This window comes from Gopherus flavomarginatus, chromosome 6 (genome assembly GCF_025201925.1).
Source record: "Gopherus flavomarginatus isolate rGopFla2 chromosome 6, rGopFla2.mat.asm, whole genome shotgun sequence".
Lineage (NCBI taxonomy): Eukaryota > Metazoa > Chordata > Testudines > Testudinidae > Gopherus > Gopherus flavomarginatus.
The window spans coordinates 119,825,849-119,853,073 of record NC_066622.1 but is presented as its reverse complement, the minus strand read 5'-3'; the positions used below and the strand labels follow the sequence as shown (position 1 = coordinate 119,853,073).

The window sequence follows — 27,225 nt, the reverse complement described above, 5'->3', positions numbered from 1 at the left end:
AAAATGTTGGCGTATTGTGGGACCATGCGGGTACCTATAGCAGTGCTGCTGATTTGAAGGTACACATTGTCCCCAAATGTGAAATAGTTATGAGTGAGGACAAAGTTCAGCCACCATTGATTGTGGATTTCATTGTTTGCTCTATCCTGTAACAGTGACAAAGAAACAAGTCTACACACAAACTCATCTTCTGATACTTAAAAGAGTGGAATCTACTGTGTGCATACTGGGGTGAAATTCACAGGGCATGCAAAGTTCTATGCATCACCTTCATCAAAATTAAACCTTCTAACCAGAAGGTAAGTGGGACTGAAGTGCATAGATAATATGCTGATCCACTGTCCAGGGCTGAATTTCACTCTGATTACTGTACACTTAAGGAGTGCACATAAATACACAACTGCATACAGCACAAACAACCAAATACACATACTTGCACTTCCGTCTCAAACTCTAAAGCCTGTCTTCACTGTGTAATTGACTTTAACCTCAGCTCTCAATAAAGTACTTGTAAATTAATCTAAATGTCAAAACTGAAACAAAGACAGTATTTTTCCCCAAATTGGGAAATATATAAATGGGACTTTTATAAGAAAGTATCACCAAAAATCAGAGATCATAATCCTGAACTGAAGTTGAACATGCAAAATTAAGGGACTGAGGAAATCCGTAAAAAGTGATGACGCCAACTTGAATATATTGAAACCTTAGTCATTTTAGGCCAGGCTGCAAACTAGGAGTATCTGAAAAAGAAAAAGAACTGCAGAATGCACTTTTACATGCACTGTCAGTCATGGTAAGTACTCAAAATGTTTGAGCTGGTTTAAGGGATTACTGAATGCTTATCTAGGTGGGCGCTATAATGTAGAAAGTGTGCAATTTGAAGATTACTGGAGCTGTCTGTTAGAGATAAAGTTGTAGAAGAGAAATAGGAAAAGGAAAAAAAAAGATAAATTCCTAAATTTAAACATTGCCATAGATTAGGTACTCACGTTATTTATATACACAAGCCTCACAGAGTGATGGGATCATGAAAGTATGTATACCAGAAAATAACCAAAACAAACCTGAAAGTTCAGAAAATGAAGAGAATGTTTGCCAGAATTTACATAATACATGGAAATGGCAATAGATATGTGGAATAAGACATTGCATCTAGCAGAGTTATGACAGGCTGAAGCATTTGTTTGTGCAGTAGGAAAACAGATCAATTTTCTAAACAAAGATCTGAAACTGGAGAATGAAGAACACAACTGAAAATTTTTTTGAAATAAAAATAAAATAAATAAATAAATAAATAAAAAGAATGGCCTTCGGGGTTAAAGGGCCCTTGGTTGGGGAGTACACTGCAGCCTTCAGGCAACCACCTAGATGGAAGCATGAGCTTCGCTATGGAGAAAAATGGAGTCACTCTCTAAAAATTGGTACAGATATTACAGTCACAGCCAGTGGAGTCTGGAGAACTGCTAGGCAACAGCAAGTGGCAGCAGTTCATTTGCAGGAAGAAGAGTTGGACACTGATCAAGAAGAAAGGAGTTCTGTGGCCCGGAAAAACCCTGTAACCTAGCAGACTGGAGACAAGAAGCCTGAACAAGTGACCAAATGTTGTTATGGAAACTGTCCAGCCTGTGTGTCACTTAGCTGTTCTGAAAGGAAGAGTTGGCTGGAGCCACTTTTCTGTTCACATTCCAGTTACGAGGTTTTGATCTAGTCATAAACCTGAGTGGAACCCCCTCAACTAGTTTTGTAGTTTTTAAATATATTTTCAAGCCTTAAACACATTCACCATCATCCTGTTTGCCCCTTGAACAATGCACAGATTCTAGTTTTGGTAAGTGCATTGGAGGAAAGGAATCATCTTGGAAGTAACTGCAGCCTGAATCAGATTACTTCATTTACTGAATTCCACTCGATTTGGGCCAAAGGAAAATGTCGAGCCGATTTCAAGTTTCAAAGGAATTTCACAGCAAGAAAGTCACTTCTAATGTTGGTAAATTCCACTCTCCTCAAAGTCATCTGATCTATGGCTCTGTTCTATCACTAATGTCTCAGCTAGGGTAAATAGATGTTCTTGAAATATGTACCTTGATTTGCTTAATTAAATAATTTATGGAAACTGATTCACCCCACATAACTCGTTTTATGCCAGTTTAATTCCTTTGACTTCAGTGGATTTACACCAGCATACAACTAGAGTAACTCCAGAGTAAATTTGGCCTATAATACACTTGCCTTTGGTCTCAGTTTCAAGATGTTTGTGTGACTTCCCTCAACCCCCTGCCAATGCCCCAAAAACCAGATGACATTTCACAATATATTCACTCTAATTTAAAAGAGCTAAACAACCAGGGATAGCCAGAAATCCCAATTACATATGGAAGACTGTGCAGACAGGTTACAATATAAAATGAAAGGCAGTATATAGCAACAAGCATCAAACAAGAACTGATAGGCTGTTGAGACAAGGAACCAGGTATGCATCTCAGTACCTGGAAAGACTTTTACCATTTCTATAGCATTATTCTACCTAAATAAAATGTAATCATCATCATTCTTTGGTAGTTACATAGCACCATTCATCTAATGACCACAGAGTGCTTGAGAAATATCAACTAACGTTCACAACCACCATACAAAGTAATTATTCCTGTTTTTTTTCCCAAACTGGGAAACTTAGGCATAGACATTAAGTGACTTGTCAAGCTGAAAAAAGGAGGGGAATTTCAAGGCCAACTCAAAAATTAATGGCTACTAGTCCCATGCTCAGTCCATCAGACAATGACTCAGTTGGAAAAAAAATTAATAAACTGAAACCATAAAAGACTTTAGTCACCAAATTAGAAGTGAAAAGTTGCTAATGTCCTGTACATGCTATCGAGCTATAGATATTGTGCTCTCTTTTGAATTAGCAATGGTTTTAGACTGGAAGGGAATGGAGTAGAGAAGGAAGCTCTGTAAGAGTGAAAAACCAATTAAGAACAAAAGTTTGGAACTGAGGACTTGTTTGCACCAAAGCACTTAAACCTGTTCTGGCATATTAGAATTCCATTCAATAGTGCTATTCATGTGCCTAGAATAGTGTCTTTTGCCTAAGACTGATGCTGGAATAAAAACAAAAACAAAAAAAACAAAAAACCACGAACACCATATAAAGAGAAAGTAACTAACACAGGAGACACAAGAACATATACAAGTGGCTTCAAAATTTGCTATATTTTTTGGTAGAAGTATCATTGCCTGGAACAAGCTGACTGGTGACAACTTACTTTGCTTAAAAATGTTTTTTCTAGTCACCAGGTTCATTATTTACAGGCAAATAATGAAACAAAATGTTCTTGCTTCTCAAATATCCTTACAGTCTCCTCTTTGGGCTCTGTTAACACAGGAAGGTTCTTTTCCCTGCTTCTCTCCACTTCACCTTATTTACTTTATGGAATTCCTTTAGGATTTGAATTATAAGCAGCATGAAATTCAGAGCTTTTTAAAGCACAAAACAAACCCCACAACTTCAGAACTCTTCATCAGCCCTACCCTATAATTCAATATTTCCCCTTCATTTGAATAATGTGAGCTGACAAGGTAGTCAAAACCTATAACCATCCATTAGCACTGTCTGCAGAACACTACAACCCTAAGCCATTCTACCACTTACAAAGAAAATTGATGTTACCTGAATATTAAGCCTTCCTCTGTGGGCCCCAAGGCCATATCGCTTTACTGTAGAAGCATGGAGCTGGAAATCAGTAATTTTTAAAGTCTCTAGACCAAGTGGTGGGCAACCTGTAAAACAAAGTTTTATTTAAAAAAATGAAGAAAAGAAATATATACACACAAAAAGAGCTTTGTGTAAAAGCAGTGTGTGTAAAAGCAGCAAAGAGTCCTGTGGCACCTTATAAACTAACAGACATATTGGAGCATGAGCTTTCGTGGGTGAATACCCACTTTGTCGGATGCACGTGTGTGTGAGAGAAAGACAGAAATAGGTCGGATCGTCAGCTAATGTAAATCAGGATAGCATCAATGAAACCAATAAGATGGTGGCTGCTCCATTGAAGTCAATGGAGTGATGTTGATTTTCATCAGTTGAGGATCTGGTCCTTTAAGGTTTTCATTAATAGTTCTTTTTCTTTGCCATACGCTTCCTTTTCCACAGATATGCACAGTATTTCCTATCAAGTGCTTGTCAATACAAAATGCTAGCAGAGTGGCCTTTTATTTTTCTCTTTTGGCATTTGCTACTGTGTCAAGTTATGTTTTCAATTAAAGCACATTCTGGAGACTTCAAACAAACACTCACACACATTGTACAATAGCATCTCTTAGAAAGGTCTGCAAGGCCACACTGTAACGCTCTGCTGAAGCAATGAGTAAGCACAAACAGGGCAAATCTGAAACAAGAAGCCATCTCTGTAAGCTTCAAATGGTGCAGAATTTTGAACAAAAATAGCAGATGCCAGTACTATATAGCACTGCAGCAAAGTCCAGCCTTAAGATCTTACTTTGGAAGATAGACATCAGAAAGATCCTACTATACTTTTTTTAAATCAGAAAAGTTCTAGTCTAAGGTACTTATATGACCTCCATTATCACAGTATCTGTGCTCCTCACAATCTCCAACATGTTTATCCTTGTATCAGCCTTTGGAGGTAGGAAAGTTATCTTAACTTCTCATAGAAGGGAAATGGATGCATAGAGAGAAACAGTTCACACAGGAGTCTGAATCCAAGTCTCCCAATGCTAGCATTCTAACCACGACTAGACCATCCTACCTTTCTGCTTTGATTTAGAGCTGTGAACACAGTCTTACATATGCTATAGCTACGAAGGAATTATCAATGCATGTAAAACTTGGATCCAAGACTATAACAGGGTTCAAAAAAAGAATAGATAAATTCATAGAGGATAGGTCCATCAATGGCTATTAGCCAGGATGGGCAGGGACAGTGTCCCTTGCCTCTGTTTGCCAGAAGCTGGGAATGGGTGACAGAGGATGGATCACTTGATGATTCCATGGTCTGTTCATTCCCTCTGGGGCACCTGACATTGGCCACTGTCAGAAGGCAGGCTACTGGGCTAGATGGACCTTTGGTCTGACCCAGTATGGAAATTCTTATGTAGGTTCAGGTCTAGATTGAAACCACTCATCTGAAAGTCAGAGATGTCTGGATTTGAGGATTTGATCCAGGCCCATCTCCAATTATCATACACAAACTGATGGAAAGGACCTAGGATTTCTTGTTCTCTCCCTTAGCTCATGAATGATGTAAACTCCTCCTGGAAAAAGGGAACTGGGATTATGCTGCAGAACAAACTGCAAGTATTGTTTTGCGCACTCTTAGAAAAAAAGTTTGGACACAATCAGCGGTGGGGCTGATTTCTGGTCTCACTGAAGTCAATGGCAAAACTCCTGACTACTACACGGAGACAGGAATGGGACCATTAGGATGATAAATGCTTAATATGTATTTTTAAACACTAACAATGGGCTCAGTGCTGCACAAGAGACAAAAATGCAGACAGACTCTGCTCAGAAGAGCTTTCAATCTCATTAACAGAAACAGAGAAGAGATAGGATGCACTGGGAAAACCAGAGGAAGGAGTAGCTTGGGGGAATTTTGTTTGTTTTAATTATATTTTGTTATATATGAGTGTTTCATCTTACATTGTTCCCTAAACAAGACAAGCCTTGGGTTCTGAAAAACCTCTATTCGGAGTAAGTTACACAGCTGAGAAGAACTGGTAATAAGAACTACCTGTCTCACTCCTACAAATTCAACCCTCTGGACAGATTTAGGAATCAATCTAAAGGCATGATCCTGCAAATGCTTCTCCACCTGAGTACATTCATGTATATAGTGTCAGGAACTACCTAAGGTTAGGCAGGCATGTAAGTGCTGGCAGGATTAGACACTAAGGTATCATGATGATAGAAGTGAATGCATGTGGCTTTTTCTTTGCCATGCTTGAAACTTCATAAAACCTATGATACTAGAGTGTAGCATTTGGAGTGTTAAGCTCTTCAGGGCATAGACAGTATCTACCTCTATGTTTGCACAGTACCTAGCAGCAGTGGTCCCCACTTGTGATGATTAGAGTTTCTAGATGCTACCATAATATTAAAAGGTATAATAATAAATTAATGATATGCCCCATTTAAAGTGCCTTTCACACTAAGGGCATGGAAAATCTTTCAAAGAATTCTGAGAAAAGCAGTTACTTTCACTCAAAGTTTAAGATAGATTTTCAACTATAGTCTCCATAGGTGAAGGCTAATGCACTCAGTGAAACATGAAATCACCAGAAAAAAAAAAAACTAAGAAAAATCAAATGTTGCCCCAGCTCTGATTGAAAATTTTGACCTTAAATAAAAGCCGTCTGACTTCCTCCAGTCACAGTCCCTCTTTCTCTGGCAGCCATACCAAGCTGGGAATGGAACAGCATCACTCTTCATAAAGGTTTATCTGCTACCAACTATTAACTTGCTAATATTGGTGGTGATCTTGGTGTCAAGTCTGTTGTTTAGAGCAGCAAATGAGTATGGGATTTGTGATTTTTTCACAAAAGGCAATCTTTGACCTTGCTTTAAAGTTGAGTGCCTATAGAGGATTTCTAACTTTAAGAGAGTCAGTTGTTTCACTTACATGTCAATTCCATCAACACCACAAATGGTAAGGAAAGTTCGTACCATTTACAGAGTTTACCAAATAAAGGGTTTCAAATCTATTAGATAGGGTGGGAAGGTGGGGTGGAAATGGGAAAGTTTCCAATAGGACATGGTCTGATAATCTTCAAGGTACTGAATATAAAAGACACAACAATCCATCTAAAATTTGCCAGTCCACTACAGGCACAACTATTAAACAAAAAAGTCCTTTATGAGTCTCCTTTTAGATTAGGTTTCAGCTTTGTTTTTTTGAATTTTTAATTTATTACCAGTAATTCATTTTATACATGTTCTCAAAATGAACAAACAGAGTTCGACATTTGGCTCCTTGCCAGTACTGCATTATTGACCTTGTATGCTTACTTGCCCATTGACTTGATCTTTTTAATCAGGCTACTCTAGGTAAACATAAGCAATCTAATTTCTTTTCAACAAATATCAAGCAAAGAGATCAAACTTACAGTGTTTCTCAACACTGCACATTTTAATATTCATTTTATTACTGTTCATGTTAATTTTGAAAAAATCATGTGTAAGCTGCAGAAACTGTAACTACTCAGAGTTTCATATCTTGCCAGGTTAAACAGAAAATTATCTGATTATCTGGCCATTTCTTTAATAGGAAGATTCATAATAGGAACACAGGAAATTCAACTTTGCCTTTCAGTGACATTATGTTGATAATGTGCAGGTTAAAAATGAGTCCCCAACTAAATCTGTCAATATCCAATCATATTGATAAAGCTTTACAGAGGTAATTGATTCCCTGATCTTTGACAATGTCAGAAAAGAGCAGAACGTAATTTACTTTCACAATAGGAAGTGAACAAGTCACAAAGAATGAAAAACATAAGCTTTAGTCGTCTGGCTAAAAACAGGTCTTATGCTAAAATCTTATGCATTATTTTCAATTGGCAATAGGTGCTAGATTTAGGAGGAGTGTTTGGGTCCAGCTTAATTAATTTCAGGTCCTGGTTAGGATAAAAGTTTGCATTTAGATTTCACACTATTTGTATTTTAAGAGTTGTTCTTGTGAGATTTCTCTCTCAAATGGTAGAAATCTTGTCAAATATCTATTTCAGACAGAAAAACAGATCCTTCTCGCATTCAGCTCTGACCCAGGACCAAAATCATATAGGTGAGGAGATGACACTGATTTAGGGATTTCAAATTCTTCAAAACAAAAAAACAAATCCAAAGTGGTTTGGGTTAGAAACATAGTTTAGGGACTGAGGTTCCAGTTCAGCAAGTTTCTTATGCATGTGCCTACTTCTAAACATTTGAACGGTCTCATTGAAGTCAATGGGACTGCTCACTTGCTTAAAGTTAAGCATTCACTTAAGTACCCTGCTGACTCATTGCCTAAATGGTGTGAAAGTATCCTCAGAATTTCAGTGTGTCTAAAAGCTCTAGGTAAAACCCATCAATATATAGCATGGTTTGTTCTAGTTAGAGGCTAACTTGTCTGCTGGAAAACATTTAAAGGTACAGTACCTCTTTGCCATGATGCAATGTCCATTCCTTCAGATAATGCCTAGTGCTTTCTTGGTGAATGGTGTATATCACAGCTAAGACCAGCCAGCATTTCTGATGCAGCAGCATCATTAGCTGAGACATTAGCCATAACTTTTCTGTATGGCAGGGACTTTGAAGATGGTTTCAAATACACGCTATTACCCTGCAATCTGTACTTGCAAGACCATAGTATTGATCAGCCGAAGTACCATTGTAATTTAGAGTGCATGGAGCTGAAAGGTAGGCAACACTCATGCAGAACCAAAGCCTAGCTCAAAGACTCACGATTAAGTGAGCAGTTGCTCACATAAGCAGTCCCACCCACTGATTTCTATAGGATCACAACTGGGAACAAATGCTCACCAATGTAATGGGTTCATAATTCAGTAGGCAGGGTGAGCCTACTGTGATGGGTTGGATCACAGAAATCCCCTTGGGGCTGCCAACTGATGTGCCAAGACTACATCCGCCCCTGCTTTCCCTGTCAGTTTGGGACTCCAAAACCCTGCCTGGTTGTGCCAGACAGGCTTGCTGGCTACAAACACAGACCCAAGTCTGAACCATGTCCCACAAACTGCAGGCTTAATTGAAAGCTGCTTAAGAAATGTTCCTGTCTCTAACACTCAGATGCCCAACTCCCAGTGTGGTCCAAACCCCAAATAACTCCATTTTACCCTGTATAAAGCTTATATAGGATAAACTCAAATTGTTCACCCTCTATAACACTGATAGAGAGATATGCACAGCTATTTGCCCTCCCCAGGTATTAATACATACTCTGGGTTAAATAAGTAAAAAGTATTTTATTAAATACAGAAAGTAGGATTTAAGTGGTTCCAAGTAGTAACAGACAGAACAAAGTGAATTACCAAGCAAAATAAAATAGAACACGTAAGTCTATGCCTAATACAGTAAGAAAACTGAATACAGATTAAAACCTCACCCTCAGATTAAAACCTCACCCTCAGAGGTGTTCCAGTAAGCTTCCTTTTACAGACTAGTTTTCTTCTAGTTTGGGTCCAGCAATCACTCACACCCCCTGTGGTTACTGTCCTTTGTTCCAGTTTCTTTCAGGTGTCCTTTGGTGGTGGAGAGGCTATTTCTTGAGCCAGCTAAAGACACAATGGAGGGGTCTCCCAGGGGTTTAAATAGACCCTCTTGTGGGTGGACACCCCTCCCTCTCCCTGTGTAGAATCCCAGCTACAAGATGGAGTTTTGGAGTCACATGGGCAAGCCACATGTCCATGCATGACTCAGAACTTAAAGGTAGCAGCCATGGCTTGCATGCTACCTTGAATGTCCTCAAGCAGACTTCTTATGTGGATTGGAGTCTTCCAAGATCTATTGTTCGTTAAGTGCCCAATCAAGAAACACTTAATTTACACATTCCTGTCTCAAGAAGCTGACCAAATGTTTTACTAAGGCTACTTAAAAATCAAGCAAGTACACAACCAATATTCATAAATTTGAATAAAAAAAGTGATACATGCATACAAATAGGAGGAATAGATTCAGTAGATCATAACCTTTACAAAGATATGTTACATGGCCTATGTAACATAAAACATATTCCAATTATGTCATATATACATTTGTAAGCGAGTGGACTCACCCCTGTGGCACCTCCTGTTAATTCCTGGAGGGGACTAGCTTGTTTCCAGCTTTGGAGTCCCCTCTGCAGGCCACTGACCCACTGTTTCCAGCCCATGTCCCTCCCAGACCCCAGTGCCCATTATCTGGGATGCTGCCCCCTGGCAGTGCACACCTTAGTCTCAGGTTTCCTCTCCCCAGGGAACCCCCACACCTTATCCCCACCTCACCTCAGTTGTAGGATATTGCCAGTCACCAACTCACCCCTGCACCCTGGAGTGGGCTGCAGTATCAGCCACTCATCATAGGCAAGGTTGGGCCTGGACCTGCTACCTCTCTCTGAAACCGAGTGCCTCTATGGGGCCTGGAGCTTCCCAGCCTAGCAAGCCTTTCCCCAGCCCTGCCTCACTCTAGGCACCCTTAGCTTCCCCACAGCCAGTCCCCTTTCTCTCTGAAAGCAAAGAGAGACTGAGTGCTCCCTGCTCCACTGCCCTCTTATAAGGGCCACTTATAAGGGCCCAGCTGTGGCTACTTCCCCAATCAACCTAGTAGCTTTTCACCTTCCACAGCCCTCTCCCAGGGCTGTCTTTAAACCCCTCAGGGCAGGAGCCAGTGACCACCCCGCTACAGCATTCATAAGCATATTTTCAAAAAGCCTTATGGGGTGCAACGTCACACCTACATCCCCAATTACTGAAGTAATTATAACTTATACAAGTATCTGGTAGAGGAACCACACTGCTAACCCTGATGCTCAAATGTTCACAATTCTTTATTAAATTTAGGAAATATACATCCTTGGAACTACAGATCAATTTCAGCAATAGACAAATATTTACTGTGCAGACATGGAAAATAATAAAAGTCAGTTAGCCTAGCTCAACTGTTAATTTATTCTTTTTTGTCTTCTGAATCAATTTTTTTCAGGTAAAAACACAAATTGTCGTATATTTTGTTATATTTAATAGACACAATTTGGAAATCAGCTCTCTTTTGTTGCTCTTTTGGGGCAAAGCAACCAAATTGGCTATTTTATTTTTAAAAGATTTCTCATCAATTCAAGTTGTATATTCTGTTCTTCTATTGGGGAAAAAAAGTTTCCTTGTTATTTATTTATTCATATTTATCATTTTAAAGATATATGATCATATTGAATTCTCACAAGAAAATCTGCGCTTGTCTAACTCCTAGCCACACAGTGATATTCAGATCTGTAAATGGAGAAATATTTTCCCTGTGCAGTCTAACAGGCTCCTCACCATTTGGAAGCAGAATTTTCTTTGACTGCTTATTTATTTTTTATGATTCTAAATGTGTTTTTGCTCCTGGAGCTTTGTCATTTTTAAATAGATAAGAATCCCACAGCACTTCAACATGTTTATTTAATTTAGAGTTTATATTATAGACACACAATCCAGGAGAAGATTAAAGGAGGTCAAGACACTGCTGCTATTTATTTGATATAGAATCATCCATATACCAATAATGGCTTTGGCTTTGTATATTTTTCCAGAGACATCTCTAGCTATACATTTGGGGCTTGATGTTCAGGCTTGGGAAAGACTCCCACTAATTTCAGACAGAGTTGAATCAAGCCCTCATAAGCTGAGCTCAAGTAGTTCACTACAGTTTGGCTAGAACTCATTTTAGTTAAAGCAGTGGAATTTCTGTGAATAGCTACACTAGGGGCTTAATTTTCAGAGATGCTGAACAACCACAGCTCCCAAACTTCAGAAGCAGTTGTGGGTAGTCAGCCTCCCTAAAAATGAGGCCCTATAATGCTAACTTTTTTAATATGTCAAGACACATGTGGTTCAAATCTTGGCCTCATCACCCAAACCCTGCCCTGTATGAACAGTGGTGATGGCTTTTGAGTGCATCCAGTAATAGACACCCTGCCATTGCATGTGGGGCCATTTTGATGCTCTGCTGTTTGCCAGAAGCAATGTGTCACTGTAATCATTACTGATTTGTGCCTGCTATAGATGGCAGGAGACATGCTTACTAGATTTGGGAACAGCCTTCCCCTTTTCTTGAACCCCCCTGCTCGCTGCAAACATGATAGCATATTTGTTAGCACAGTACAGTCTTGGTCTTCCCTTTGGCCAATCACACTCAGTGCACTGTTGTTTCTGTAGTTTGACTCTCAGATTCCCCTTTTCCTGTCCTGAACACTATATGGTGTATATGCAGGATTCAGGCCCAAATCAAGCAAAGCACATGGTTAACTTTATGTTAACTTGAAGTCAATGGGCTACTTACATGCTGAAAAAAGTTACTATGGTGCGGTGTGTGATTGCTGGTGAGAATATGCTTAAGGTTGGCAAGTTGTCTGTGAGAGAGGACTGTTCTGCCTCCCAAGGCCTGTGAAAGCGAGGGATCATTGTCCAGGATAGGTTGTTGATCACTGATGATGCGTTGGAGAGGTTTTAGCTGAGGGCTGTAGGTAATGGCCAGTGGAGTTCTGTTGGTTTCTTTCTTGGGTTTGTCTTGCAGCAGGAGGCTTCTGGGTACACATCTGGCTCTGTTGATTTGTTTCCTTATTTCCTCATGCGGGTATTGTAGTTTTGAGAATGCTTGGTGAAGATCTTGGAGGTGTTGGTCTCTGCCTGAGGGGTTGGAGCGAATGCAGTTGTACCTCAGCGCTTGGCTGTAGATGATGGATCGTGTGGTGTGTCCAGGATGGAAGCTGGAGGCACGAAGGTAGGCATAGCTGTTGGTGGGTTTTCGGTAGAGGGTGGTGTTAACGTGATCATCACACCGCACCATAGTAACTCTAACTCAGGAACCAATCCATGCAACAAACCTTGATGCCAACTCTGCCCACATATTTACACTAGCGACACCATCGCAACCAGATCAGCCACAACATCACTGGTTCATTCACCTGCACGTCCACCAATATAATATATGCTATCATGGGCCAGCAATGCCCCTCTGCTATGTACACCAGCCAAACTGGACAATCCCTCCGTGAAAGGATAAATGGACACAAGTTAGATATTAGGAATGGCAATATACAAAAACCTGTAGGAGAACACTTACACTTTCCTGGACACACAATAGCAGATTTAAAAGGTAGCCATCCTGCAGCAAAAAAACTTTAAGACCAAATTCCAAAGAGAAACTGCTGAACTTCAGTTTATTTGCAAATTTGACACCATCAGCTCAGAATTAAACAAAGACTGTGAACAGCTAGCCAACTACAAAAGCAGTTTCTACTCCCTTGGTGTTCACACCTCAACTGCTAGAAGAGGGCCTTATCCTCCTTGATTGAACTAATCTCTAGACTGATTTTTGCCTGCATATTTATACTTGCATCTGGAAATTTCCACCACATGCGTCTGATGAAGTGGGTACTCACCCACGAAGCTTATGCTCCAGTCTATAAGGTGCCACAGGACTCTTTGTTGCTTTTTACAGATCCAGACTAACACGGCTACCCCTCTGATACTTACATGCTGAAAGTTTAACACCTGGTTAATAAGTGCTTTGCTGGATCCGGATTCTAATCTTTAATATTTTACTTGCATTTTTTGAGGCAAATCCTGCAATCCTTTTGTTGTACTTATTCAGACAAAATAAACCTATTGGAATCAACCTAAGGACTACGAGCTTTGGACAAAATTAATATAAATTTTAATCTTTTGAGCTTTCCCTATGAAATGTGTGGCTGAATAACTCACCTTCCAGTAATGGAACATTCTGTACAGAAAGCTCCAACTAATTCTGTCCATATTCTATGCCTCTTCAAATTTAGCTCATCATTTAAAATCTATTATGTCACGGGCGTGCAAAGTATTCTAAACATGCAGTGCACCTGAAAGGATTTTATCTGAGCGGTAACAGCCAAGCAGCTCTTTAGTTGAAAATAGGTTTTGATTACTTTGTGTCATTAAATATTGCCATGGACAGCCTTTGTGGGGGCTGGATGGAATGGAACAACATCCTCCATTCAGTCTAAATAATTAGTTATATTTATAGACTTGGACCATTTTGGAGGAACATGTTATAGCTAAATTCTGCTGTCTTGAGGATGCGCTCACATAAGTGTGAAATGTTCACAGATGTTTATGACTCACTTATTTGGAATGCTACCCTAGCTTTTCTGGAGGATCCAAGTTCATGGATTTAGCTGTGCGTGGTTCTGCTCGTCTTCTCAGTTTCTTATGCCCACTATAATTCTCTTCTGCTTTCCGTTCTGGTCACCAATTCCCCCACCCCTATTTAGGTGAAATACTAAAGGCAGATGAAGGTTGCTCTGCCACTTGCTTCACTTTTAATCCACTTCCATATAAAGAAATTCCCAGTGCACTAATGAAACAGAGCAGGCTATCTGTGAGCTAACAACAAATCACACACATGCTAGGTGCAATACTGAATTTATAGATCCAGATCAAAGATGGAGTAGGGGAATAAAGATACTCTAAAAACACTAGTCCATCCTAGGAAAGCAGTAATTGTACCCTAGCCTCCCATCAAAACCATCCAACTTTCTAATGCACACAGCAACCACTATATGGGGTTTAAGAGATTGGGGATTTTCCACTTAAGGAAGGGGCAATGTTTATCCCAGTGCTATAACATCCACTTCCCCTTATGGTACTACTGTAGAAACCTAAAAAAGACTCTGCAGGTACATTGTAACCATAGGCAGCAGCTCTGATGAGAGAGATTCCTTTTATGCTAAGCCTAGAGGACCTGGTCTAAAGTCTATTGAAGTCAACTGGAGTCTTTCCATGGGCTTTGGATCAGACGGCATTCTGGATCAGGTGGCATAAGACTGTGCTGTTTACACAGAGTTAGGAGAACTATTCCTGGTAAATAACATATTCAATGAATGAGTCTCTTACTTAAAAAATTATCCATGAATGGACTTTAATAAATCTCAATTATTGAACATTTTATGGGAACACATTTCAGACTATGGGCTGTCGGTGAATTGGTCACTTTAATTACTAGCTACTTGTGATTTGTAGTGTGTCATTAATCGTTGTTTCATGTACCATGTGTTAGGTAATAATACAACAGGATTCAGTGTTCCAAAACTAAAATGGCACTTTTTAAAGACAACTATTTATAGAGATGCTGCATCTGCAGCGAGCATTCAAGCTATGTGCAGGCAGACTTCCTGGTGTCTCCTCCAGAATTTTGCCTTCTATAACCTGTGCTCCATGCAGGTTTCTACAGTCACAGAGCAGCAGTTCAGGTAGACAGATTGTGATCTGCAATGCAGGTAGCCCACTCAAGGGTTCCCTTCTCCTCAAACACCCTTACTTCTCTTTGAGGAGCATAAAACATAGGTCATGATTTGGCCCTTAGAATCAATGTGTATAATATTATGTGGTCTGTTTTGCTTTATATAACAAATGTGCTGTTGCTGATCATGTCTATCAGATCTAGAATGGTGCCTGGATCAGAGATGGGCACTCTTAAGAGTATTTCCATACAAATGTTTCTGCTATGTTGCAGGAACAGAAGAGACTTCAAAAGCTGTGCTGGCACAGGAGACATATATGATACATGGTAAACATATCACACTGTCTTCTTTCACTAGCTTCTCTCTCCCCCTCTGCTCTATCCTCACAATCCTTTTGCATTTGGTATTCAATCTGTCCATTCTCTGCTCTATGTTTTAACTCTTTCTTCACTGAATTGTTTCATTATGCTTCCTCTGTTATGTTTTTCACCCCTGACATTCTCTCCTAAGCAAAAGCATGAATCCAATAATGACTCATATTAGAGTCAAACTCTGAACCCCTCAATATTTAATTGGGATCAAAATCAGGCAAACCTACTCCCCTACCTAATTCTCGCTGATGGACATGTTAATGGAAACACAGCGTAAGCATATATTAAATCAAATGCAGAAACTGGAACAGAGAACTCATCCTTATCAGAAATGACTCTCTTTGGGGTTGGGTCTGGAATAGATCAGCTGTGCCTGAACCAAAACCTTGCATCCAGGCTCCCTTGAATGTTGATAAAATGTGGATCTAGATCTTGGCCTAAGGTTGCAGCTGAGGCTCATCTCTTATCTATCGTGGACACAGTGCCCAAATGCTGTAACATCAACTCCAGCACCAAACAGAGCTCCCCAAATCTTGCGTGCTTGGCCAGATTTACTGAGGTTTTAAATAATGATTACCCATGGGGGACGGGGACAGGTGTACACTGCTTCTGATTGGTATCAGGAATCAGGGCCAGCAACTTCATTCGTGAAGGTGGCTACACTGTCTGATTGGTTTGAAGAGTCTGCAGACCAGCTCTTAAGCTCAGCGCAGTAGCAGTTCAGTAGCTGCTCAAAGTGTTTACCCACAGCTGTGATGGTGCCTCTGCCTGCTTGGCCCCAGCCCTGCCTCATTCCAGGTAACCCATCCTGACTCTGTTTTCTGATTCCTGACTTTGGCTGTAGCATCTGGCCTCTGACTCCAGCTCTGACCCTTGGCTCTGCTGCCTGACTCTGGCTCTGATCCTGGATTTTGATGCTGACTCCTGCTCTAGCAACTAGACATGACTGCCCACATTGGGGTCATAAGAACATAAGAACGGCCATACTAGGTCAGACCAAAGGTCCATCAAGCCCAGTATCCTGTCTTCAGAGAGTGGCCAATGTCAGGTGCCCCAGAGGGATTGAACAGACCAGGTAATTTGTTGCCCATTCCCAGCTTCTGTCAAACAGAGGCTAGGGATACCATCCCTGCCCATCCTGGCTAGTAGCCATTGATGGACCTGTCCTCCATGAACTTATCTAGTTCTTTTTTGAACTGATAAAGGGAATCATGTTGAGAAAGTGAGCAGGCCCTATTTCTTGTAAGACTACACTTGCTTTTTCTACAGAGGTCATGGAATCTGAGCAAGCTGTGCATATTGCATTACATCCCCATCTCTTGTTATGACAGAAGTACAAGTCAGAATTTATTTTGTGGCAATGTATGTTCTTTTTGAAAGGACTGACTGTAACTTGAACCCTTTCTGTCAGTTAAATGCTGTGCACCAGGTGGCAGAATTGGGCACATGATTTACTGAAAAGGTTGTGGAGTTTAGTATATGAATGAGGGAAAAGCGCTTTCTCTTTTTCTTCTTCCCTAGTTGAAGTAAAACTAGGGATAGGCATAGAATAAAGTAAGTACTACCCCTCTTCTATATCGCAAACCTGAAATGAAACCAAACTTTTTTTTTTAGATTTAGAAAAATCCACTTAACTCAGTTATACACTATTTGTCATGTTTATGTACCGTAGCCCTTGCAGGTTGCAGTCACTTCTGGAAATGCCAAAACAACATATTTAGCAATGGGATCCTTCAGTGTTTCTTGCAGAGCTGAAAGTAGATTTTCCCAGAAAGCCTGGTTTTAGAAGATTTCCTTTCCATGTTTTCTGACTCAGGAGGTTCAGAAAAACTTCAGATAACATACAGCTTTATAAATTGTTGTAGGCTGTGGTCCCAGGATATTAGAGAGCCAAGATGGGTGAGGTAACATATCTTTGTTTCTTGCATTTGCCCAAGAAGCAACGTTGGTCCAATAAAGGATATTACCTCATCCACCTTGGCTCTCCAACTTTATAAACTGGAATTTCTGAGCCTGCTGCTGCCGGAAGTTATATCATTTATGGCATAGAGAGTATGGGAGTGCCATACCGCAGGCTGTCACCAGTCAACAATCACAAAAATGCATTTGGATCTGATTGTGCCTGGGTAAAGCACAAGGATAATGGGCACAAGGAGCCTCCCTCACTTTTGCCTGCATGGATGGACATAACAAATTGCAACTGTTGCGTGCAGAATGATCAAGAGCTACACGTCCAGAGTGGTGCTCGTCTTCGCATAGCACGGAGAGTGTCCATGGCTTGAACTCAATCAGCACTTATCATTAGAGCTTGCTCTCTGCAGGAGGGAATGAGCACTGCACCTTCCACAAAAGCACTGCCGTAGCTATGCTTCCAAAGGGCTCCTGGGAATACACTGTGCCTGTCAGAGACAAAATGTCTCCTGGAGATATTGCTGGTGTGCTGTGCCATTGATAAAAGAAAAATACTCTCCATTTAAACCCAACCGAGACTGACTGAGGAACCCACCCCATTTCATATATATATAGATTGGAAAGGACCTCAGGAGGTCATCTAGTCTAACCCCCTGCTCAAAGCAGGAGCAATTCCCACACAGATTTTTGGCCCAGATCCCTAAATGGCCCCCCTCAAGGATTGAACTCACAAGTCTGGGTTTAGCAGGCCAATGCTCAAACCACTAAGCTATCCCTCCCCTACAAAAGAACACTGCAGTGTATTTGGTATCTCTCTGAAAGAGATGTCTTCCCTTTAACTGCTAGAGATCAAAATCATTAAAATGTAATGATTATAATGAGTTCAAAATTAAGTGCAAGTGAGGCTGACTTGTGAGCCATTAATTCAAAACATTTTCATCCAATATTTGTTTAAGGCACCAGGATGAACAGAATGCATGATTCCAAGTAAAGCAGCCAAACTAAACACAGTAGTCAAAAAACAAGAATTAGCCTTCTCTTGCAAAGTCAAACATACTTAGCCAAGCATTTCAGATAAAAAACAGAGGCAAACCACTCTCCCAAGAGCTAGGTGTTTGACAAAAACTACCAGTGGAAAAGCATACTTCTTGAATATGCATGTGTCTAAAGTATCTTAAAAATACCAAAACCTTGAAATACACTGCAGGGCCAAAAAGATTCCACACAGGGGACACAAACAATAGTTACAGCACAAAAGACATCTTAATCTTGTCCATGCACTTAAGTAGAAGAACATGAACTACGAAGATTACTGCTACATTAGATATAACTCTGAGCCAATAAGGGCCCAAAGACAAAGGATGAAAATGGAAAAGGACCAGGGAGCATATTGTCAAGGACACAGTTAAACTAAGACTTTCAGTCTTTTAACAGCTAATCCAAACAACAACCACTGAATTATTATAGCCTGATCTACGCTTACATATTTTACCGATATAACTCTACCAAAATAATTATACTAGTAAAAGCATTGGTGTGTGGATGCATTTCTATCTGTAAAAGGGTGACTTTATACCAGTATACTTATTCCCCTTCTCATAGGGGAATAGTTATACCAATATAGTGCACCTTTATAGGGATACAACTGCATCCGCACTATGAGAGTTGTATTGCTCTAACTATACTGGTGTAGGCAGCAAAGAGTCCTGTGGCACCTTATAGACTAACAGACGTTTTGGAGCATGAGCTTTCGTGGGTGAATACCCACTTCGTGGGTAGAAGTGGGTATTCACCCACGAAAGCTCATGCTTCAAAACGTCTGTTAGTCTATAAGATGCCACAGGATTCTTTTGCTGCTTTTACAGATCCAGATTAACACGGCTACCCATCTGATACTATACTGGTATAGTTTAAAGTAGGACAACTTTCCAGTGTAGCCATGCTCCAATGCAAGATAGCACACAATTTCCATCATTCAATCAACACCCAAGTAAGGTTTAATACATATCTCTCTTATGAAATTGATGTCCTGACTGAAAGAACAATATTTTATCAGAGACTATGTGAAAAATAAAAGAATAAACAAATCTGCCCATCCTGATATCATTATGAAGGCGTAAGTACAAAGTCTGTACTGCCACAGAAAATGAACATAACACAGAAACCATCAATTGTTTCTTAATTAGTCAACATCCCAATCACTAGAAATATGGAATCATTTCTCCTTCATCCAAACTTTTTCTATGTGACTGCTGCCAAAAAACAGTCTTGGTTTCCTTTCTTAAACTGTTCCCATTAGTCTTCAGCTGTGCCAGACACAATAAAGAGAATTTCATTTGACAGTCCCATATTTTTGACTGAAAGAATGCTTCTTCTCCACTTGATTAAGTGTGACATATATAACATATATAAAGAGCTGTGGCCAGCTTTATGGATTTTTGCTTAGATTCTTCCACCAAGAGCACAGCCTGAACACCAGGCTAAGGATGGAGTATCTCCATGGGGGAATCACAGGGAAGAGAACCTACCCTCCTCCATTACAGGTTGCAGAGTGATTGGCACTGCATATGTGAAACTACAGTAACTCTTATGGCCGCATATACATGGATCAGATCTGCGAGTGGTTTAAATTATCCTAGCTCTATTGATTTCAGTGATTTACACTGCTTAAGGATGCAGCCCAGGATTTTGATTTTAAATATGATTCTATTTAGTGGAAAAGAATTATTAACCTTCGTAACCATCAATACAGGCACCTCTGTTGATGAAGAAGTATTTTCTAAATCTGTCACACTTGACTGCAAAGCTGAGCCAGAACCAGAAATTGACTCCATTTTCTGATCAATGTTATTTAAAGAGACCTATCTACCACTCATCTTTCAATCAATCAATCTAGGATCTGGGCTATGGCCAGTCTGAACTTCTTCATATGAAACATATGCTGGAGAGGATACTGAAGCAGATGCACTGCCATCCTTAGAAGCAGCAGTCTGAGGTTTGAAAAACTTTGCAGAGAGCAAAACAGGTTCATGTGAGGCTGTCCAGAATGTCTCTGGCAATTAGGATATGGCAGAACAAACTTGAGAAACAAAAATCTGACCCTGAATGGTAACTACATGGTTCTGTTGACCGATAATGGAATACAGAGTCTTTTGATTATAGGTCATTGTTTTAATTTAACATTGGTTAGTTGCACCTGAAATGCACTTGTGCACATCTGATGCCTCTGGCTGACAATATGAAATGAATCTGTAAACTTAGTTCAGTGCTTAGTACAATACAAAAATGAGCATCACATGGTGCCCTTATTGCCTCCATAAGATAATCAGAATCCAAAGACTGACTGAATATGGAACCTGAATTGTCTTATCACCTCTAACAGTATCTCCTCTAGTCAAGATTGAGGCACATTGGTAGGGGAGCATGGGGAGGCACTGAATTACCACGCCACATGGTGAACCAGTTGATGGATAGAGAATGATAGCATTTAAAACAACACATTGCAGCTGAAAGAAAACATTAAACTATTAAGCATGGAGCAGACACAGGAAATGATATGTCTTAAGCTTATGGCAGGTTATAAATCTCTTTTATATTCAGAATGATGAGTTCAGGTATCTCCAGCTTAACTCAACCACATTGTCTCTCTGATATTTTTATGGCATTTATTAAAGTTTGCATTTACCAAGGAAAACAGGAACAGAAAATATTTTGTATGTGCAATGTGGCCAAATCAACACTGCAGGTGCAACTTTTAGCACTTCACTTTTGAGCCATCCCTCCCACTCCTTGCCACTTATAAATTCTTGCTTGAGAATATGCTGCTAACCATAAAGCCCATCAAAGTTTTCTCCATTCACAGGCAGCAGAAAGAACCTAGGGATGGAGAGAAAAACTCTAATACAAAACTGTCCCAGGGCTGAGAGAATACAAATAAAACAGTCAGCCAGGGAACACGGCCCTCCACCTTGTAACAATGAGCAAGAAGTGTGCATATACCAACCCCACCCAGTCTCTCTCTCTTCCTGAATCAGCAATAACTTCTATAGGCCAGCAGGGGGAAGAGAGACCAAGGTTAAATGAATTTATTTACATGAAGTTCTGCCTGTGATTATGTCATCCAGAGGTAAGCCTTAGTTCCTCTCTATTCCTCTCCCACACTGAGCCTGACAGTCCTCTGACAATGACTTCTGACTCTTTGGAAGACAGGTTAGCTTAAATACTTGACCTACATACAGAATGGGTAACAGGAAATACCTAAAATCAGTGCAACTCATCTTAAAATAGCTTTTAAAAATTAAAACTTCTGCCCTAAGTTTCAATAATATAAAGGTTAAATTTGTCTGACACTGTAATAAGTACAGATTTTAAAAATAAATCTGCTATTACTATTTCATATGGGATAATGAAAGGCCTGAATAAAAACACATACTCTTCATGAGGAGAGCTATTACTCACACAGTGCATTCAGAGGAAATTCGCATGGTTGCAATTTATCTAATTCCAGACTTTGCTTGCTTGCTTGCTTAATGACTGGGAAGGAAATCTGTTTGCCTTTTCTTAAATATATTAGAAGAAACAAATAAATTGGGGTTGGGATTTTTGTTTTGTTTTGTTTTTAATTCATTTTCCTATTAGACAGAATCTTTTCAACCAAGGATTTTTTGTTCAAACCCATCTCTAACATAGTAGTAAAACATCCAAAGTGACTTACTTGAACATTCTATCAGTGATGGGATACAAAGAACTAGCAAAATTTAGATAGAGAACAACAGGGAGCTGTTTGGATACACTAGGGTACCGAAAAGTAGATGTTTTATAGGGCTGTATGAAACTGGGGAAAACTCACCCAATAGGTAAGTTTCTTTATCACAAAAGCACCCCGAGTTTTACAAGCTCTTTAACCCCTGAAAAACATAAAGAACATTGAAGAAGTTAGAAGAAAGAGGAAAAGTAACAGTGCAAGAAATAATTAGAATTCTAAGAGTTTGAGGAAACCCAAGCCAGAGATTAATTAAAATAAAACATGGCCCGAACCAAAAAAAGAAGGCCTCAATATGGCTCAGCCAGGAGAAGAGTATTTCTGGAAAGAAGGAAAGTGGGAGGTGTGTCTTCTGGAAACTAGTCTTCTGGCAGGGACTGGGGATTACTGCTGGAGAAAACAAACCCATGAATGGCATAGGAACTCCACTGGAAAATACACCATTGATGAAGCCATCTGAGTATGGAGCTCAGATCATTAATACCATTCATTCATGCCTTAATCCACCAGTTGAAAGGGTATGCTTTTTAAAGAGCTAAGTAAATTTACCAGCACACTATATCCAGGCCTTCTTGTTCCCACATCCCACTAGTTTTGCTGCTTTTCATGGCAGCCCTTGCCAATCTTTCTGAGGCACTTTGGGTTTCAAACAGCTGCTCACTGTACATATAGCACATTGATTTCAGCTGCCTCCCATGCTTAATTATTTCATCCATTACCACTTCCCCTCCCCCCAGCCATCTGGCTTCAGTCTACGGAAGGGGAAGCCCATTCAGGTTAAACAAGAATTTTTGTCCCAAATTCAAGCCAACACCTAGGTTTCATGGTTTTAAAAGTCCAGTTAATGTCTTTTAAATTATTAGTAGTCATCATTTTCACAACCCTCTGAGCTTTCTGATTACAGAAATGCCAAAATACTACAAGAAAGGCGGAGCACTCTGCATTTCCAAGCTGATCATAGGGTTGCCACTTGGTCGGTTCTTAATTGGCCTGGCCAGTTTATGTATCATCTTGCTGGTTGTGGGTGAAAAGATTTAGTGTTTTCGGTTTTCTTCCTACCTGGAACCAACACTCCCTGTAAGCTGCATGCACACGCTGCCATGCAACAATCTTATAACTACTGTGCAAATCATGTGGTTAGGAATGTGGTCCTGCTTTGCGTGTTGGGCCCTCAACCTGCAGAAACTGCAGTGGCTCCTCTTGGCACTGGGGACAAGAATAGACATGAGGCTCACTATCAAAGAGGGGTAAGGAGCTGGGTAAGGGAGGCAGGGGCTTGTGGGAGGAGATGGTAGGGGGGCACCTTAACAGCTGTGGTGGGGGACTGGCCAATGGTCAGCTTTTCCGAATCTCAGATGTGGCAACCCTCTATCAGAACAAAGCACTGGAAATCCTGCAAGGAAGCCTGCTCTTATGAAGCTCCCAGCTCAGTTTTGCAGACCTAAAGAGTTCCAGTAGTTCACACCAGGTTCAGATTAATGTTTCAATGCTTAGGCACTTACCCAATCCAAATGTCTGAACTCTGAGGTTCTCCCATCTCTATTCCAGCCTCCTAATTAGGGTCAAAATCTTCTTGCTGATGACATTAGCCTGTCACAGAACTAGTCCTCTAAGGAGAGACAGATGCCCAGCCTACCCATGACAGATTTTTGTTAGGGGAGTTTGTTTATATGCACTCTGCAGTAAAAGCCTTTAAGTTGTTGTATAAGTGCTCCTTTCAAAAGGCTTTATTAAAGGGAGAGATACTGCTGTAAAGGTGGAGTGTTTGGCTTCTCCTTGATTGAGCTGTTACTTGGGACCTTATTGTTACCTCATCCAGGGGAAAACTAAGGCAGGCCCCAGCAGAGTGGCAGCAGTGGCCATTTACATGGTCTTAATGGAGCTCCACATTTTATCCCACACAGCCTCTAAACGGTATGACTCCTCCAGGAGGAAAAAAATCACTGACCCAGGAAATGAAGGGGAGCTTTCTGGCCATGGAAAAGCAAAAGTCTTTTGGAAGTTCTGCACTGCTGGCCAGAGGAGAGGAGCTGCCTCTCTCCCCTCTCACAGCAATAAACACATGTTCTGCTGTTACTGAGCTTGTGCCTGTGTCATCATTCCACGGACAAGAGCCTCCTCCCTCCATGCAGGTAAGAAACTGGAGCTGTCGGCCTCAGGCCCTCTGACTTACCCATGTCACTTTCTATTCTCATGTACACCCCAAGTGCCTAGTTCTACACCTCTAGCTCTTTTATTGCTGCCTGAAGGCCTAATCTGGCCCATTCTGTACTACACTACAAGGGTTTGTCTAACATGAACAAACACTCTCTAACTCAGATGTGGAGGGGGAAGAAATCTGACTCTGAATTAGGGAAAGAAAGTGAGCAATGAGCACATGGAGGATGGATATTGTGCTATTTTATCTCAGCATTTTTAAGGGGCTGGGTGGTGTTATAACTGCATAACTACCTTTCCGTTTAGTGAGGACTCTGCTGCTGCTGCTAACATTTTTGCTGTGCTTTGAAAAGTTTGGTGTTATTTTTGAAAGAGCCGCGTAGCTTCCTTCTTTCCCAGTAAATGATTGCTTTTTGACAAGCATTCAGAAAGTTACATGAAAGACTGCTGCAGCTTATTTGGCAATACCAAAGAATTCAGATCCATTCGCAGAACTGTGCATAGACAATATAAAGGGTCATTACTTAGATTGGGTCCACTTTCTAAACCAAAGGACATTTAAGTATCATTTTTTCCTTTTAACTGCATAATCCTAAACTAGTGCTGAATGCCTGGAGCTGTTTTGTGAGTATTTCTGTAAGTAAGCTTATTGAGACTGCTTTGCTGTACTTTGTGGGGTTTTATCTGTTGTTCACAAACACGCACACATAAGTGCCAATTTACTTTTGGAAAGAGTCTCAGGTCCTGAAAGTTGAATAAATTCCAGTACAAAAGGCTACCTTGCAGAAAATTCCTACAGAAAATGCATTAGTCATAATTCGCTAATCTTCTTTTTTTTGTTTTCCAGTTTCATTCCTCCAGTCAGGAAGCAAAAAATACACCCTATGACTTGCCTGACCAATTACATCCCACAGACAACACATTTTAGGGAATAGGTACACCAGAAGCAAACTTAACATAGCTGCTGCAATTTATAAGTAACAGGGAACTGTAGGAAGCTCTCAGTGTTACAATATTCCCATATTTTATGAATTTGTCAACTCACTCTAAAATATTCTTGATATTTGGGGTTGCTGGTTTTGCTCACATGAAGAGTTACCACCATTTTCAGTAACGTTTCGGAGAAACAGGAAACAGAAAGGAGGGGCACAACATCAGATTCTAAGGGCAGAAAGGACCACCAGGTCATCTGGAATGACCTCCTGTATATCACAGGCCACCAACACCACTCAGCACACGCACACTAAACCCAACTACCAAAATTAGACCGACGTATTACAGTCCACAGGAGACTAGACTGTTGTGGAAGAGAATAGGAAGGACCAAGGTGGCCCTGTGTCCAAGGTCCCCTGCATTGGCAGGGAAATAATTAAATGCAATATACACACACAATCCTGGCAAGTGACCTGCATCCACACTCTGCTGAGGAAGCAATTTCCCCTTCACCCCCACCCAAAGTCACTGCCATTCTGTCCTGGGGGAAATTCCTTCCCAACCCCACATATAGTGATCAGTTAGACACTAAGTATGTGAGCAAGAACCAACCAGCCACGCAACTGAGAGAATGCTCAGTGCTACCTCAAAGCACTGCCCCTCCTCCCCGTCCAACGTCCATCTTCAGCTGTGACCACCCCTGATGCTTCAGAGGAAGGAGACAAAAAAATCCCAGAATACATTAGGGGGAAAATTCCTTCCTGACCTCTGCAGGTGGCCAGCTGAAACCCTGAAGCATGAGCTTTTTGGAACATAAGTCAAGCCCCAGGTCTGTTGAGTTCTGGCCCCTACATCACAAATAACCCCATCATGCAATTGTACCCATACATTTGTCCAACTCTCTCTTAAAACAAACCAAGGTTATGGTACTTCTGATTACGAACTCCCCATTAACATAGCTCATGTACTACATGGTAGGGAAGATATTTTTGCACTTGCAGTACTAGGATGATGCTGTGTCCTTTGGTAAATTTGAATGCCCATTTCTGTCATTGCCACCACTTCTAGGAATGACATTGCAGTGCCAGAAAAGCTGACCATTTGGTGCTGCTCTCCCTGTGTGAATGGGTATCAGAGAACTCAGGGAAGGTTAGGCTGGGGGACCTCCTGGGATCAGGAAAGTATAATGGTGGTATGAAGTTGTCTTAGCCTCCCTTTGTGCTGGCCTGCAAGTTTTGTGCTGCAAGGGTCTGTCAAATTCACCTTATCCTACTTGGGTTGCCCTACAGGTCACAGCACTGCCTAAAATCCTTGCAGTACCATGTGCTGTGATTCTGCCTTTGACCTACCCTTCCCATCTCCATCATGTCTCTTTCTACCCCTTATGTCAGGGTTGCAAGGGGTCCTTGAAAGGCAGCCTTACAGCTGGCTTCCACAATACCTAAGTTGGAGAAATCCTCCCACCAGATGAAATCAGGATTTTAGGGCCCTTTACACCGCTTCAGTCTATCTACTCTGGAGCAGAAGTGAGAATCTCACCCTTCAAATGAGTGATATGGAAGAGTCTGAGGCTGCAATCCTCACCTGCTGCCAAGGAGCATACAGAGCAACTAGAGGAGAGGTGGAGGTTGTTTGCATAACTGCCTTTAAGTCCTTGTTCCCTAGAGCTCAGGCTGACGATGCGGTGGGCCGGTCTCCCTGCTGCCAAAAGTCCCCAGGTTCCATTAGACAGTCAGGAATCATCAGGACACAGGGAAGCCCTGGCTACTCTCCTGTTCCCCATGCCACACCCAATTCACCAGCACCAGGGAACGTGCATGGGATAAGAGCTGCTACTTTGGCTTTACATCTCCAGATGATCTCCTAGACTAGGGTGAACCTCCCATGATTGGTAGGGCAGATTGAAGGCTGCCGCACCAGTAGAGCACCAGTGGGATTGTCTGGAATGCAATTTAAGACTGAGCTTCACTATGCTGGGATGACTGACCTATGAGTTGTCTGAGTCTCTTCTAGACATTCCAACATTCAGAAAAATTTGCCTAAGTAATGTTATATTTTTGGCACTGAGAGCTTCTAAATGAAACTTTGGCTTAGAGCATAAAAAAATGTAAAGAACACAAGA

At 40.9% G+C, this 27,225-nt stretch overlaps 1 protein-coding gene across 1 annotated transcript in view; it reads right to left on the bottom strand.

The window, feature by feature from the left end:
- Positions 1–27,225, bottom strand: part of CPXM2 (carboxypeptidase X, M14 family member 2) — a 121,866-nt gene that overhangs the window by 81,362 nt on the left and 13,279 nt on the right. The window contains exon 3 of the mRNA XM_050959402.1: positions 3,671–3,780. Within this exon, the coding sequence (XP_050815359.1) occupies positions 3,671–3,780 (110 nt within the window). The remainder of the gene's footprint in view (positions 1–3,670; positions 3,781–27,225) is intronic.